Source organism: Anolis sagrei, chromosome 3 (assembly GCF_037176765.1).
Source record: "Anolis sagrei isolate rAnoSag1 chromosome 3, rAnoSag1.mat, whole genome shotgun sequence".
Classification (NCBI taxonomy): Eukaryota; Metazoa; Chordata; class Lepidosauria; order Squamata; family Dactyloidae; genus Anolis; species Anolis sagrei.
The window spans coordinates 274252951-274269654 of NC_090023.1; the positions used below are offsets into that span (position 1 = coordinate 274252951).

Genomic DNA, 16704 nt, shown 5'->3' on the forward strand with positions numbered 1-16704 from the left:
GAAGGGGGCTTTCCAGAAGGCTCACCCTGCGCCCTTCCAGATAATAGTGGCTTCCCCAGTGAGCCCCAGACAGAAGCACCAAGTGCCCAAGTGGGAGTGAGGCACCCAAGGCCACCCACAGCGTATATTCGCAGGGGGAGTGGAAGCACGGGGGGTGGGGGGTGGTCAAGAGGCACCTTCCTGCCCGCCTGCCCAAAGAAGAGTGTGCAAAAGGAAGGAAAGAGGGAGGGAGCCGAAGCAGAGCGGTACCTGATGCCATCGGGCTTTTTCCTGCCATGGAGAAAACGGGGAAGGGTTAGAACGGAAGAGGAAGTGAGGAGAGGGAGGAAGTAAACCATAAGGAGGAGTCACCCAGGCGAAGAGAGCAAGCGTGGGCAGGCAGCCGAGGAGGGCCAAGCTCAATGGGTGCAGGGGCCAAAGGGGGTCCTCTCACCCACTGCGGTTCCATCAGAATGGCCACAGAAGGACAAAGAAGCAGGACGTGCGCCACGGAGGGGTTGCAACAGCAATATCCAACCTGCAAGAGCCCCCCAGTGTTCCCCTCCCTGGAAACCCCCTGAGTCTCAGGATCAGTGCTCCTCTAAAGGCTACAGGTGTGGAGATGGTGGACCTTGCAATCAGGGGTTCAGGAACACAGAGGCAGGGCCACCCCCACCCAGGTGGTGAACAGGTTGGCTCCCTATTCTGAGCAGCTGAGATGCCCTGCCTTAAGGGTCAGTGACCAGGGAGGAAGACAAAAACATGCTCATTGGTGCTTGGTTCCCACCGCTCTCCTGTCCTCTGGGGTTCCTCTGAAAGTGACCTTACCCCGCCCCCAAGCTGGTGTAGCCTCCGCTGCCACCCAACGCTTAAGGCAGGACGGCCACGGCCTCTGATGGAGGCTTCTCTGTGCAGCACCTCTCCCCCCACATCCATTCTTGTTAGCCATCAAAGCAGCAGCAGCATCAGGGACAGAAGAAGCACACCCCAAGGCTCTTCCCGAGGAGGCAAATGGGTGGCACCTGCACGGTCTGGCCTGGCGACAGGGGGGCTGCCTCTGGGCCCGATCCCAAAGTGGGGGGAGCAGCCCCCTTCTATCCCCCTGAGCCCAGGGTGTGTGTCTCAGGGACCATCCCTACCTGTTCCAAGTCTTGAAGGCATTGCTGGCACGCTTGAAGAGATATCCCTCCATGACGATGCCCCTGGCCACGTCCACGTTGTACTCCAGCTTGGCTTCATCGCTGGAGAAGTCCTGGTGGAGGCAGAGGGAGGGAGGGAGGGAGGCCTCGTTCAGGACAGCCAGGGGCAAAGGGAGCTGCGCTGAATGGCACACACAGCCCACCTCTCCCCGGTCCGTGAGGCCAGCCAGAGCGCCACAGACTCTCTAGGGCAGCCACGGACGAGGGGTCAGCCTTGCCACAGAGCTGCCCCTATGGCTCGTTGGCTTCTGAACTGCAAATAGGTGGTTGGGAAGGATCCCTGTTTCTCCCTGGCGCACTGCAATAAGAATGCCATGAGGGATTGGGAAATGTACAGAAGGGACAGCTTTCAGGCTGCTCTTTGGTGGACAGGCAGCCACTCTGCCAGGGCGGAAGACTCTGAGGCCACAGAGGGGCCAAACTCCCCATTCTGTCTGGACCAGGCAACACTATGTGTCTCTGGCTGCAAGGCTGCCCGAGATTTCCTTCCAGGGCTCTTTCCCCTTCCAAATTTCAACACGGTGAGTGCAGGAACCCATTCTGTTGCCACTTTGTACCAGGGACAGGAGAGCTGGCTACAAGGCGGACGCCTGGCTGGCCATCAGAGGAGAGGCTCCTGCAACTGCACTTGGCAGGCGGCCCATGGCTCTGCAGCTTCACATGGCAGTAACCCAGGAGGAATGGCTCCTGCAGGCATTCAACAGGGGCCTGCTTGTCCTCTCCTTCCCAAGGGCCACAGTGGAGGAAGGGCCTCCCCTCTGAGCAACGGGAGACCTTGCCAGGGAGATGCCCCTGCTGACCAGGGCAGAGGGCATCCTCAGCCCTGTCTGGCCCTGATTCCAAAGCAAGGGCCACATGAAAAGTGGGCATTGGGCATCTGGTCTCCCAGTCAGTACCTTCTGCTGAATGGTGGAGTGCTTCTGCTCCATCTCCTTCTTCTCCTTTGCAGCATCGATGGCAAGGCGCTCCAGCTGAGGAGGGGGAGACAAGACCTGTTCAGAGGAGGAGAGGGGGGAAGGGGCTGCCCACACCCCCTAAAATGCCACCCCCTCCCTCACAGCCCTGGCCCAAGCAAGGCCTGCAGGGACACAGGGGCCGGCCTCTCTCCTGGCACTCTGCCTCCCAGGATCGGCCCAGAGGCAAGCAGCAATGAGGCTGCATCTCAGAGGAGCCGGCAGGGAAAGGATGACTCATTGCGGCCGAGATGCCCAGCCACCTCTCATCACCCAAGCTGTGCTCCTGGGAAAGGGAAAGGTGCTGTTTGTGCCATGAGAGCCACCTGGGAGAAGCCCTTTCCCCTTCCGCATGGGAACACTCCCAACCTGCAGCCCTCTGACGGGGACTGGCTCGGCCCCAGGTGCACAGGCTTCCCCGTGAGCCGTATTTCCTTGGGACCACCTAGCAATGGCTCCCAAGTGATAAGCAAGGGGCAGGGGCCACTTCTCAACTGAAAGGTGACTGCCTGGGCACACTCAAACAGGGACAAAGCCCAGGATACCCAATGGTTTAATCAGGATGTGAGCAGCGAGGGCAGGGAGACCCCCCATCTGTCCCCTCCCTGGGTCCTCCTCTGCCAGCCCACCCCCCGGTACATGGGCCTCCTCACCTGAGCCCCCAGACCCTTCATGTAGGGCCCGAGTTCACTGAAGAGGTCGTAGCCTTGATGGAAGAAGGCCAGGTGGGCATACATGAAGGAGAGCATCTGGGGAGAGAGAGACCCACAGGGGGGAGTGAAGGAAGGGAGGGGCCACCAGGAGCAGCCCCCCCCCAGTTGGCTACACACAACCATCCCTGCCAATTTGACAGAAGAAGCCCTCCTCCAGCAGTGCAAATCCGTGAAGACCCCTCACAGAGATGTCTGCAGCAATAACCAGCTGCACTCCAAGAATCACTTCTAGTTTTGGAAGCAAGAAGCCTGGCCTGGGGGTGATGGGGAGGGGTGGTCCCCAGAATGTTTGTGGCTGCCAAGCTCTCAAGAAAGGAAGCCAGGGCTGCAAGGCATTTAAAGGCCGTGAAGGTTGGCCTGAGAAAATTCCAATGACTTCCCCTTTGCACCAGATTTGACATCCAGGACGCACAAGAAAGCACACACTGCCCCTGCCCCCATTCTCTCCTCACAACAATCTTGCAATGTAGGCTGCTGCCTGGCCCCCAAAGCCTCAAAGACACGTGTTAAGACCACAAGGAACCCTCTGAGGTGGAAAGTCAACAAGGTGAGAAGGGAGCTGCTGCTGCAGTAGTGCAACAACGCCAAGCACAAGGCTCAGGCCAAGCGACGGCAGTACCGCAGGGCTGAGGAAGGGAGAGGGGAGGCCCACCAAGGTCCCCTGGGCCCACAGCCTGGCAACTTCACTTCATTTCTTAATTAGTCGCTCTCCACCAAGGTGCTCCGAGTGACTTACAATTTAAGATAGCATTTACACAATATAAAAACATTCAACATAATAACATTCAACAGTGACTATTTGGCAAATTAGATCTGATTACTTAAAAGCACAACTCATGCACAACTTTTTATTTAGTGTAACTTTATAATTGTTGTACTATTAATATATTGTTCTGTAATTGCCTTTTGTAAATTGCCTTTTTTATGTATGTTGTACACCGCCATGAGTCGCCCTAAAGGGCTGAGAATGGCGGTTAACAAATGCACCAAATAAATAAATAAATAAATAAATAACTCATTCTGAAATGGCCAAAGAGGAGATGGCTCAAAGGCCATGGGATTTCTGCTGGCAGGCTGCACACAGGCATCGCGCCCTGTGCCTCCATTGCCCCAGACCCCACAGCCCCCACCCCCACCTCCAAAACAAACCTGTAGTCAGGAACCAAAGTGGCTTCTCCCCAGAGAGAGACTCACCGACTTCAGGATCTCGGACCTCCTCTTGGACTGAAGGACATTAATCTGAGGGACAGAGATGGCTTGCTTCAGGTCCTGAGGCCTGGAGGGGGGCGTGGGGAGCCCCAAAGCAGCACCCCCAATCCACCCCAATCCACCCCCCTCCTGGGGACTCACCTGGAGGACGTAGTCGAGGGCCACGTGGCGGAAGCACTTGCGTGTGGCGGTCAGGATGTGCGTGGCCTCCTCCACCTCGTGCTGCTTGTTCCGAGGGGCCTGGGCGTTCTTGGCCAGGGCGGTCTCCTTCTCCTCGCTGACCTTCTCAAACTGCTTCTTGGCCTCTTTGAATTTCCTGATGTCTCTAGAGCGCCAAGGAAGCCAGTCACCCCTCTGGGGCCACCCCCCCCCCCCCCGCTCTCCGCCCGCTGCGGAGCCGCACCGTCCAAGCACTTAAGCTGGGAAGCCTCCTTCTAATGGAGTTCTGCCTGCAACGCTCTACCACAGGCCCAAGTGCCTTCCTTTAGGGGGAGTCGTGTTGGGGAGGAAGAACACGCATGTGCTCCAAAAGAAATGCAGGACGGCGTTTATTTCTGGTGCGGGTTAAGAGAATGGCTATGAAGGGGCTGTTGCCTCTCAACTCAGTGGGCAGAACACGGGCCAAAGGCAACCCCTGGGCTCCAAGACCCACGTCTTGCAGCCAAACCACCTGCTCCCTTCCAGGAAAGGAGACCCAGAACACAGCAGATCTCACAACCCCCCCCCCCCCCCCAAAAGGCAAGGGGATCAGGAATCTTGACCCCAAGGGCCTGTCCCAGCCCTCCTCCTCAGCCTTTTACTCAGTACAGCAGAGGGAGGGTGGCAGGCCCCACAACTTACTCTTTCACGAACATCTGCAGCTGGGCTCTAATGGACCTCTGGGTCTGGTCCAACAGAATCTGAAATGGGGAAAGAGCCTGGTTCAAACAGAGAACCCTCTCCCCCAATCCCCTCAGCTTCAGAGCCCCTCTGGCCCTCCTCAGGGCCCCAGGCAAGTCTCCCTCGCTCAGGAGGCCACAAAAGAGCGCCTCGGAGAGGGGCCACCACCCTTCTGCCCCACCCCAGCCCCCTTGCAGGATGCAAAACAAGATTCCTGGCGCTCTTCCAAAACTTCAACCCTCGTTTAGCAAGAAGGCAGCACTACTTGTGGGAACAAGAGAGAGAGCCTTCTCCGCTGTGGCCCCCCGGCTTTGAAACTCGTTACCTGGTGAGATCAGGCAAGCCCCTATCCTAGAAGCCTTTAAGAAAGATCTAAAAACTTGGTTCTTCCAATGTGTTTTTGGAGAGTGACCACTCCACTCCCCTGTTTGCCTCCATCTCCAGCTGTCCTCATGATACACTTTCCCCTCTCCTAATAAAGGTCAAACCCCACTGCTCCTCCTTCTTGGTCCCCCCCCCCCTTCATAATTACACTTTTTCTATTCCTATCTCACCCAGGGTTTTAACATTTATATCTCGTGCATCTGCCCCGCCCTTTGTATTTGAATTTTATTATGTTATTTTGCACTGTTTATTCGATCTTGTTATTTTATGGATTTTGTTGTGATGTAATTTTTCTGTTGCTTTGTGTTTAATTATGCTGTATTTGGGGGGGGGGGGGGGGGTTCAGCTGCATGTTAGCCGCCCCGAGTCCCCTTCAGGGAGATGAAGGCGGGTTATAAACAAAGTTTATTATTTATTATTAGTATTATTACTGTTGTGGTGCAGAGGCAGATGTGCATTTGGCTTGGGAGGTCAACCCCACAAGCCTCAACCATGATGGCCAAGAACTATGGGAGCCATAATTCATGCCCCACAAGGGGCTTCGGGCTCCCCACTGCTGCCTGAACAGAAGGAGGGAGACCTCATGGGCAATACTCCCACAGCAGCCTTACAGCACAGCACTCTTCTTGAAGGTTGGATGACCATCTGGCAGGGGAGCTTTGATTGGGCTTTTCCTGCATGGCAGAATGGGGTTGGAGTGAATGGCCCTTGTACTCTCTTCTCACTCTGTTACTCGATAATGCTATGAAAGCTTGATTCCACAACCCCGCCATCATGAGCCCCCCTCCGCACATTATCTGCTTCTCTCTTTTATCTCGCCGGGGTTTTTAATTAGTTTTAATCAGTTTGTCTTTTAATCATTACATATAGCCCGCCCATTGTTACTGTGCCTGTGCCTATTGTAATTTTTACATTCTTATGTATCCATATGTTTTATGTAAGTATGATGTTATTATTTATTGTTTGCGTTTTTGGTTGTGTCTTGGTTTTTCTTTATTGTAATTGTTGTTTTGGGCTTGGCCTCATGTAAGCCGCTCCGAGTCCCCGTTGGAGAGATGGTGGCAGGGTATAAATAAAGATGATGATGATTATAATTATTAACAATAATAAATAATAATAAACTTTATTGATACCCCGCCATCATCTCCCCAAAGGGACCCAGGGCAGCTCACAGAAGCACTGCATGTACTGAACATAAAACAAACAAAACATAAACATATAGACTAGAACAGCATCATAAACTTACAACAGCAACCATACATAATATGACACATAAAAAATATAATTCATAAAATGTATCAATGATTTTTCTCATTCCCACTTAAGGGCCTGCCACCATTGCTACACCAAGACGACCCCCCCCCTCCTCAGGGGGCCTCCTTGATTGGGGGGCGGGGGAAGAGGCGACACAGGAAGGAAGCCTGAAATTTGGGGGGGGGGGGGTGTCGTTAAGAAGCTTGCAACCTTCTTGAGGAGGAAGCTAGAAAGCAAGAAGCTCACGAAAGAAGGAGCTCTGCAGTTTCCAGATGGGCAGCCAAGGCAACAGGAACGCCGTGCCAAGCCACGTCCCACATTCCAGGAAGCCGGAGAAAAGCAGATCTCTCTCTCACACATACAAAGATATCTATATTCCCCAGGAAACTACAAAGCTGTTTTGTGTGGGCGTTCCACTTCATTGGGTCCAGGTGTGTCCCAGAAACAGAGGGAACCCTCATTGTCTCCCATTTGGGATCCACAACATGCTGGCCAGGTGAAGCCAATCCCCAAACTCACCGTGTGATAATTGATCATCTCTTGAAGGGTGTCTGAGAACTTGGTGAGGCTGCCCTGGAAGGAAGAGAGGGAGGGAGGGAGGAAAGGAGGGAGAGACATTGAGAGGGCGGATGAGCAGAAGGACCAGCTAAAGGCTGATAACCCACCGGGAGGGGTGCAGCATGCCCTGCATTGCCCTCTTCTTTGGACCCCCCTCCCAGAGACCACCAAGCAGCACAGAACCATTTGCAAGAAGAACCAAAGGCTGGAGAAACAGCTCTGTGGGCCTGGGGGGTGTCTTCACTTCACAGAAGCACAAACTGGCCAAGGACGCTCTATTGACACCCCACAAAGAAGCCTCCAAGAGAGCAGACGCCCACTCCCCTTTCTCCTTTTGGAGGAGGAGGAGAGGAGGGGCAATTTCTGCCAAGGAGGGAAAAAGAGCCAAAGTGCCCCTCTAAGAACAGCTATTGGCTGGAGAAATTTTGGAAGGGAGATTCCAACAGGGGACGGTCAAGGCTTTGGGAGGGGGGTGACATGGACCCAGGAGTGGCTTCAAGAGACCCAGCAGGCAGGCAGGCCCTGCATTGCACCTGTTTCTGAGGAGAGTGTTAAGCTCGGACCAATCTGGGCCAGGAGGGGCCTGCATTCACATCCAGGGACCCCGTTTTTGGTAAGCCAGCCCCGCCTCCCAAGCCCCCGCCTCCCCTTCTTGGCCCCACCTCCACCAGGGCATCGTTCTTGGAGTACTGGGCCAGGTCCACAATGCCGTGGGTGAACTGCTTGTTGGCCGCGCAGAAGGCTTTCCCCGTGTCAATCATGGCGATGCAGAGCTTCACTAACTGGGAGAGGGAGAGAGGGAAAGAGAGAGAGAGAGAAAAGGCAAGGGCCACAGGTCAGTCACGGACCCCTTGAGTCTCCAGCCGGGCCCTCCCTCCTGCTGACCCTTGGACTGGCCACCCCTGAAACCCACAAGGCCATGGCTTCACTGGGCTGTGGCTGCATGCTGTCCAGACTGGATGTGGGGAGGGACAGGGCAGGACACCCAAGGCCGATGGTGTCACCCCACCCCTGACAACCCCCACCCCTTGAAAAAGCAGCCGTTGCATTTGCTCACCTTGTCCAATTTCAGTTCTAGTTCCGTCACATCTCCTTCCACATCCTCAAGCGCAGCCCTGCAACGTGAAACATGGTCAAATACCACAACACGGACGCTTCTGCATTCCACCCTCACAGCAAGCATTTCCCCTCCTTGAACAGTGGCGGAACCCCTGAACCACAGAGTGGGAGGGGGTCTCAAGGACTATCTAGAACAGGGGTCTTCAAACTAAGGACCCGAGGCCAGATACGGCCCTCCAAGGTCATTTACCCGGCCCTTGCTCAGGGTCAACCTAAGTCTGAATGACTTAAAAGCACACAACAACAACAACAACAACAATCCTGTCTCGTCAGCCAAAAGCAGGCCCACACTTCCCATTGAAAGACTATTAAGTTTATATTTGTTAAAATTGTTCTTAATTATTGTATTGTTTTTAAGTGTTTTTTGCACTACAAATAAGATATGTGCTGTGTGCATAGGAATTCATTCATGTTTTTTTCAGATTCTAATCCGGCCCTCCAACAGTTTGAGGGACTGTGACCTGGCCCTCTGCTTAAACAGTTTGAGGACCACTGATCTAGACCTACCCTGCCAGGGAGGATCCTACCACCCAAACACAACATACAATCAAAGCACTCCTGACAGATGGCCATTCAGGCTTTTAAAAAAACCTTCAAAGGAGGAGACTCAATCACCCTCTGAAGCAGGATATTCCGCCGTTGAACAGTCCTTCCTAATTTTTAGATGGAATCTCTTTTCCTGCAGGTCGGACCCACTGCTCTGTGTCCTAATCTCTTAAGCAGCAGAAAAGAATCATAGAATCCTAGAATCCTAGAGTTGGAAGAGACCTCCTGGGCCATCATTCAGTCTAACCCCATTCTGCCCAGAAACAGGAATATTGCATTCAAAGCACCCCTGACAGATGGCCATCCAGCCTCTGCTTAAAAGCTTCCAAAGAAGGAGCCTCCACCACACTCCCCTGGGGCAGAGAGTTCCACTGCTGAACGGCTCTCACAGTCAGGAAGTTCTTCCTCATGTTCAGATGGAATCTCCTCTCCTGTAGTGTGAAGCCATTGTTCCATTGCATCCTAGTCTCCAGGGAAGCAGAAAACACGCTTGCTCCCTCCTCCCTGTGGCTTCCTCTCACATATTTATACATGGCTATCATCATATCTCCTCTCAGCCGTCTCTTCTGCAGGCTAAACATGACCAGCTCCTTAAGCCTCTCCTCATAGGGCTTGTTCTCCAGACCCTTGATCATTTTAGTCGCCCTCCTCTGGATGCATTCCAGCTTGTCAATCTGGTCTTCAATCTGGTATCCCTTCCTTTAAATATTTAAACATAACTTTATCTAATGCCCATCTGACCAAGGTTTAAAGACCCCCAAAGGAGGAAACTCCTCATCCCCTGAGGTGGTCCATAGGCCACGATGAAACAGCTCTTATTGTAGCAACATTTAGGTGGAATCTCTTTCCTTGTCATATGAATTCCCTGGTTTGTGTTCACTCCTGTCAACTACACAGCATCCCATCAGGGATTTCAACATGATTATGAAGCAATGATTTTGGACTCACAAAATGAGAGAATTGTGTAGAATCGAGATATGAAAGCAGCACACCATCATCTGATTTTGGCCATGGCTCTAGGCAGCCGTGACATTCACCTCCACATCAGCCACTTTCAGCATCAGACACTCAGCCCATCCATTCACTCAGCACAGCAAAAGGCAAGGCAAGGCTATGATGACAGTCACAAGGAATCCAGGACCGTGCTCAGAATTTATGACCACAGTTTCACTTTGCTGCGCCCAAGGAAACACAATCTCTGTAGGAATGTGCCAAGTACTTCAGGTGATTCTATGGCAGGGATGGGAAAACTTCGGCTCTCCAGGTGCTTTGGACTCCAACTCCCCTTATGAACCATCTAGGATGTTAGAATCATCTGGGGAGGCCCTGCTCTCGACTTCATCTCCGTCACAAATACGTTTGGCGGAGACGAGAGACAGGGCCTTCTCAGTGGTGGCCCCTTGGCTATGGAATGCCCTTCTTAGGAACATTAGATCAGCTCTCTCCGTTTTGACTTTCCGAAAGAAAATCAAAACCTGGCTGTTCGAGCAGGCGTTTGAAAAGGCAATGTAACCGACATAGGAATATGGAACAATCGGCCTATGAGATCGGATTACGTTTTTATCTTGGAGATGAAATGATTTGGTTTTACTAATGTATTAAGGTCTTAATTGATGTGTAAATGCTTTTAAATGTTTTTATGATGTTGTTGGCATTGAATTGTTGCCTTGTGAACTGTCTCAAGTCTCCTGCGGACTGAGAGGGGCGGTATAAAAATGTAGCAGATAAATAAATAAACTCCCACAATGGTGGGGGTTGGAGTCCAAAACACTGAAGGGAGGGCCAAAGTTGGCCCATGCCTGTTCTATGTATGCTTGCCCTGAGAATTAGTGGACAGTTGAACTGGACAACCTAAGAGATGCTTCGAGAAGATGGCCTTAATGGAGAGAATAGGCAAAATGAGGCCAGGCCAAAAACTTGAACCAAGAGCAAAAGTAGGTTCTTGTGGGTTTTTTCGGGCTATATGGCCATGTTCTAGAGGCATTTCTCCTGACGTTTCGCCTGCATCTATGGCAAGCATCCTCAGAGGTAGTGAGGTCTGTTGGAAGTAGGAAAACTGGGTTTATATATCTGTGGAATGGCTGGGGTGGGGCAAGGAGCTCTTCCCTGCTGCAGTTAGGTGTGAATGTTTAGCTGGTCACCTTCATTAGCATTTGAAGGCCTGCCTGAGCCTGGGAAAATCTGTTGCTGGGAGGTGTTAATCTGTGCCTGGTTTTTTCCTCTCTGTTGTTTAGCTGTTATAATTTTAGAGTTTTTTAATACTGGTAGCCAGATTTTGTTCATTTTCATGGTCTCTTCCTTTCTGTTGAAATTGTCCACCTGCTTGTGGATTTCAATGGCTTCTCTGTGTAGTCTGACATGGTGGTTGTTGGTGTGGTCCAGCATTTCTGTGTTCTCCAATGATATGCTGTGTCCAGGCTGGTTCATCAGGTGCTCTGCTATGGCTGACTTCTCTGGTTGAAGGAGTCTGCCGTGCCTTTCATGTTCCTTGATGCGTGTCTGGGCAACGCTGCATTTGGTGGTCCCTCTGGAGACTTGTCCACAGCTGCATGGTATACAATGGTAGACTCCTGCAGAGGTGAGAGGATCCCTCTTGTCCTTTGCTGAACGTAGCATTTGTTGGATTTTCTTGGTGGGTTTGTAGATAGTTTGTATGTTGTGTTTCTTCATCAGCTTCCCTCTGCGGTCAGTGGTTCCCTTGATGTCTGGCAGGAACACTTTTCCTCTGGGTGGATCTTCATCTTGACTCTCGTGGCTTCTTCTCGGTGGTCTTGCAGCTCTTCTGATGTCTGAGGTGGAGTCTCCATTGGCCTGGAGCAAAAGGTCTCTTGCATTGAGTTAGGGTTGGGGTCTGCAGCCCAGACCTCAGGGGCACAGCCAGGCAGTCAGGGGACCTAGTTCCCCCACCTTCCTCATTTCCTTCTTTCAAATATTGGGGGGGGGTCCCTCTGCTGCAGCATCTCCTCCCTCCACTGTGTGCAGTGGGACCTGGTCTCCTTGCAGAAAGCAGCACAAGGAACTGCAGGGCTCACGCCAAAGACGCCGATGGTGACCCTCCTCGGTGTCCCTTCCCTCTCAAGGCGCATGAAGTGACTCATCTAGGAAACCCAAGCTCACCACAAAGCAGGAAGGGCGCTTGCCTCCGCTCGGGTGGCCAAAAGGCAACATCCTCCCAAGTCCCAGAGGCAGAAGCAGCTGTGTCACATTTAAGCCATTGGTTCGGGTGCCCCACCCTTGGCACCCGGCCCCTCCAAAAGGCCAGGCGGGCAGCTTCCGAGGATCCTGGGCACCAATGGGGACGGAGGGGGCCTCCCCAAGAAACATCAAAACAAAGCAAAAAGGGAGGAGGGCTGGACTGGCTTGTTGCCAGGAGGGAGGGGCCTCGGGACCCTAATTACACTCTGTCACATGATGTTTACTCCTGGGTTATAAATGTCATTACCTAATTGATTCTATCATAAAAGCTGGGAAAAGTTGATTAAACTGCAAAAACTTTGTCCTTGAGGAAGGGACATCCCGCAGCACGTTATACTATATTACTGTATTATGATTATATAACTATATTATAATTGTATTATTCTATCCTATTCTATTATGATAATATCTTACACGATGTAAAACAACTTTTTGTTGAAGGCTTTCATAGCTGGAATTATTGGGTTGTTGTGCGTTTTCCGAGCTGTTTGGCCATGTTCCAGAAGCATTCTCTCCTGACATTTCGCCTGCATCTATAGCAAGCATCCTCAGTTGTGAACCTCTGAGGATGCCTGCCATAGATGCAGGCAAAACATCAGGAGAGAATGCTTCTGGAACATGGCCAAACAGCTTGGAAAATGCACAACAACCCAGTAACACAATTTTGTTCCTGGGTTATAAATGACATTTCCTAATTGGTTCTATCATCAAAACATGGGGAATTGTTATGATTATATTTATTTATGCCCCACTTTATCTGCCCTGAAAGGGGACTCAAAACGGCTTAACATAAAAACTTTAGCACAGCATTTAAAATATACAAATATTAAAACAGAATTAAATACAAACATTATTAAAAGATTCACAGGGAAAGGCTTATTAAATTGCAAAAACTTTGTTCCTGCAGAAGGGACATCCTGCAGCATGTTACACTACATTATAATATATTATATTTATATTATTGGATTACAGTTGTATCATATCATCATAATATATTACACTGTATTAAACAATGTTTGTCCCTAGTTTGTAAGTATCATTTCCTAATTGGTTCTATCATAAAAACATGGAGAAAGACGATTAAACTGTAGAAGCTTTTATTCTTGAAGGAGGGAGGGAGGGACATTCTGCAGAAGCCCCTTTTGCTCTAGTTTGGCAATGAAGTTCCTGGAAGATCTGGCAGCATTGACCAGGCATGGGTCTAATTATGTTGTATTATTTTGGGCTTCGCCTCATGTTAGCCACCCCAAGTCCCCTTTGTGGAGATGGCAGCGGGTTATAAATAAAGATTATTATTATTATTTGAAACACAGCAAGATGAGTCCACAGCAGACACTCTGCTGGATGTTGTATTGGATCACACGCCGGACCCTTCCCAAGTGTCTAGGACTGTGTGATGTATCAGCGCCGATTGTGTTTAAGTGCAGGCCAGGGTCTTGAGGGACTGCACCCAGTGTGTCGATCATCACTGGGACTACCTTTACTGGGTTGTGCCAGAGTCTTTGCAGTTCGATCTTTAAACCCTCATATCTTATCAGCTTTTCTTGAATTGGCCCTGCCCAGTGAAATTCCTTGTGTTTTGATGTTATATTGCTGTGTTATCTATTATATTGGTTTTTGCATTTTATGTTTTTGTGTAAGCCTGATTCCACAACCCGCACTATAATGAGTCCTCCTCCGCAAATAATCTGTCTCTCTCTTATCTCGCCTGAGTTTTAATTAGTTTTAATCAGTCTCTCTTTAATCATTACATGTAGCCCGCCCATTGTCATTGTGATTGTGCCTATTGTTATTTTATATTGCTATGTTTTCATATGTTTTATGTAATTATGTTGTTTATTGTTTGCATTTTCGGTTTTATTTTATTGTAATGTGCTGTTTGGGCTTGGCCTCATGTAACGCTCCAAGTCCCCATTGGGGAGATGGCAGGGTATAAATAAAATTTATATTATTATTATCATTCTATTGATGGGTGTGGTCTTACGTAAGCCTCCCCGAGTCCCCATTGGGGAGATGGTGGCAGGGTATAAATAAAATTTATATTATTATTATTATCATTCTATTGATGGGTGTGGTCTTATGTAAGCCGCCCCGAGTCCCCATTGGGGAGATGGTGGCAGGGTATAAATAAAATTTATATTATTATTATTATTATCATTCTATTGATGGGTCTGGTCTTACGTAAGCCGCCCCGAGTCCCCATTGGGGAGATGGTGGCAGGGTATAAATAAAATTTATATTATTATTATTATCATTCTATTGATGGGTGTGGTCTTATGTTAGCCGCCCCGAGTCCCCATTGGGGAGATGGAGCAGAGTATAAATAAAGTTTTATTATAGTATTATATTATATTATAAATATATTATATTATATAATGATCCCATAGCACTTTGTCCTCCAAAGGACACTTTATATTGTTTAGGTCTGCTTGTATGTTTCCACAAACTGCCCATCACTTTTCACCCATGTCCAGCATTATTTTTAATTTTAATTATATTTGACCTACCCATAGATTTTAAAGTGTGTTGTCCTATTGATAATGCTTATGTTATTGTTTTATTATTTTTAAATTGCTGTTTTGTTGTTATTATTGCTTGTATTGTTGTATTTTGGGCTCAGCCTCATGTAAGCCGCACTGATTCCCCTGGGGAGATGGTAGCAGGGTATAAATAAAGTATTATTATTATTATGTTATATTTTCCAGTTGTTTCTTGTTAATCCTGCTGTCGCCTGGATTTGCAATATTGACAATCCATAGTAAAGGAAAAGGTTTTCCCCTGACATTAAGTCCAGTCATGTCTGACTCTGGGGTGTGGTGCTCATCTCCATTTCTAAGCCGATGAGCCGGCGTTGTCCATAGACACCTCCAAGGTCATGTGGCCACTGGCATGACTGCATGGAGCGCAGTTACCTTCCCGCTGGAGCGGTACCTATTGATTGTGCCTGTTGTTTACTTTGCTTTATTCTGTTTTTAATTGTTTGATTTGCTTAGAGAGTATTGTTATGTTGTGTTGTTGAGGCCTCGGCCTGTGTAAGCCGCATCGAATCCTTCGGGAGATGCTAGCGGGGTACAAATAAAGTTTAATAATAATAATAATAATAATCTACTCACATTTGCATGTTTTCGAACTGCTAGGTTGGCAGAAGCTAGGGCTGACAGCGGAAGCTCACGCCGCTCCCTGGAATCAAACCTTTCGATCAACAAGCTCAGCAGCTCAGTGCTTTAACCCACTGCGCCATTGGGGGCTCCTTGACAATCCATACATCATCATCATCATCATCACTATTATTATGGGTCCACTTCAGCCTTCCCTCCAGATGTTTTGGACTCCAACTCCCAGCACTCCTCGCAGCCTCAGGCCCTTTCCTTTTCCCTTTCCTGGTTGAGGGGGGAAAGGAAAGAGCCTGAAACCGTGAGGAATGCTGGGAGTTGGAGTCCAAAACACTTGGAGGAAGGGAGGAAGGCCCAAGTTGGTCCAGGCCTGGTGTAGACTCCTCTAATAACCCAGTTCAAAGCAGGTATTCTGTATTCTGAGAGGAGCCTCCCACAGAATGGTAACACAGGATCCGGGCCACGTCCTTGCAGTCGGCCAGTCCTCTCACACCAGAAGCGACTTGGAGTTTAAGTCTCTCCTGAGAGGAAAACACAACCCTTGTATTGGCTGGCAGCCTGGAGAGAAGTTCTGCTGCTGCAGGGGGCTGCTCTCACCTGAACCGCGGGGAGTCCTTGAGGCCCTCCTCGAAGTCCACGGCGACCCGCATCCCGGCCGCCTTCCTGCCTTCCTCTCTTTCCGCTTTTCCGGGGGGAGCGAGCGGGCGGGAGAAGCCGAGGGGCGGGGCTTGCCTGCCCACTTCCTCTTCCCGGCAGCCCCCGCGCTTGGCCCCGCCCACTCACTGAGTTGGCCAATGGGGGCGAGCGCGCGGCGGAGGGGAGGGCTCCCCGCGCGCGGGCCCCGCCCCCTCTTGAAGGGCAGGCCCGCGCGCCAATGGCTGGCGAGGGAGCCCGAGGCGGCCGCCCAATAGCGGCGCGCCACAGCTCTTCCGCTCCCCGCCCCTCCCAGCAGGGCGCCGTTGCCTAGCAACCTGCGGCCTAGCTTCTCAAGAAGGCCCCCTTCAGCCTTTTCCTGAGAGGAAAAAAAACCCCTGTACTGGCTGGCAGCCTGGGAGGGGCCCAGTGCGGCAGGGGAGCCTCTCACCTGTTGGAAGGCGACCCCCTTTCAGCCTAAGAATACTTAGGGGACTGTTCATGACCCCAGGTGTACCAAAGGGGTGTAAAAACTAATAGCCATGTATAAATATGTGAGAGGAAGCCACAGGGAGGAGGAGGGAGCAAGCTTGTTTTCTGCTTCCCTGGAGACTAGGACGCAAGGGAACAATGGCTTCAAACAACAAGAGAGGAGATTCCATCTGAACATGAGGAAGAACTTCCTGACTGTGAGAGCCGTTCAGCAGTGGAACTCTCTGCCCCGGAGGGAGTGTGGTAGACGCTCCTTTTTTGGAAGCTTTTAATCAGAGGCTGGATGGCCATCTGTCAGGGGTGATTTGAATGCAATATTCCTGCTTCTTGGCAGAAGGGGGTTGGACTGGATGATGGCCCAGGAGGTCTCTTCCAACTCTTTGATTCTAGGATTCTAAAAAGCAAAACATTGTCGCCATTGGCAAGGCATTGGCTGACCAGACGGGTGGTGTGTTTCTGTGGGGAGAACCCACTGCAA

At 50.6% G+C, this 16704-nt stretch overlaps 1 protein-coding gene across 3 annotated transcripts in view; it reads right to left on the reverse strand.

Annotated features, from left to right (window-relative positions):
• Window positions 1-15852, reverse strand: part of ACAP2 (ArfGAP with coiled-coil, ankyrin repeat and PH domains 2) — a 28869-nt gene extending 13017 nt beyond the window's left edge. For 2 of the 3 annotated variants that reach the window (XR_009630988.2, XM_060767198.2), the window contains exons 1-10: window positions 15699-15852; window positions 8186-8243; window positions 7791-7910; window positions 7090-7143; window positions 4894-4952; window positions 4195-4378; window positions 4039-4083; window positions 2785-2880; window positions 2075-2149; window positions 1119-1231 (exon numbers count right to left, since the gene is read on the reverse strand). Coding sequence is in view for 2 of the 3 variants with exons in the window: in XM_060767198.2 (XP_060623181.2) it covers window positions 1119-1231; window positions 2075-2149; window positions 2785-2880; window positions 4039-4083; window positions 4195-4378; window positions 4894-4952; window positions 7090-7143; window positions 7791-7910; window positions 8186-8243; window positions 15699-15751 (857 nt within the window). In the remaining variant the exon portion in view is untranslated. The remainder of the gene's footprint in view (window positions 1-1118; window positions 1232-2074; window positions 2150-2784; window positions 2881-4038; window positions 4084-4194; window positions 4379-4893; window positions 4953-7089; window positions 7144-7790; window positions 7911-8185; window positions 8244-15698) is intronic. The other variant, XM_060767199.2, reaches the window with a different exon arrangement.
• Window positions 15853-16704: the final 852 nt, after the last annotated feature.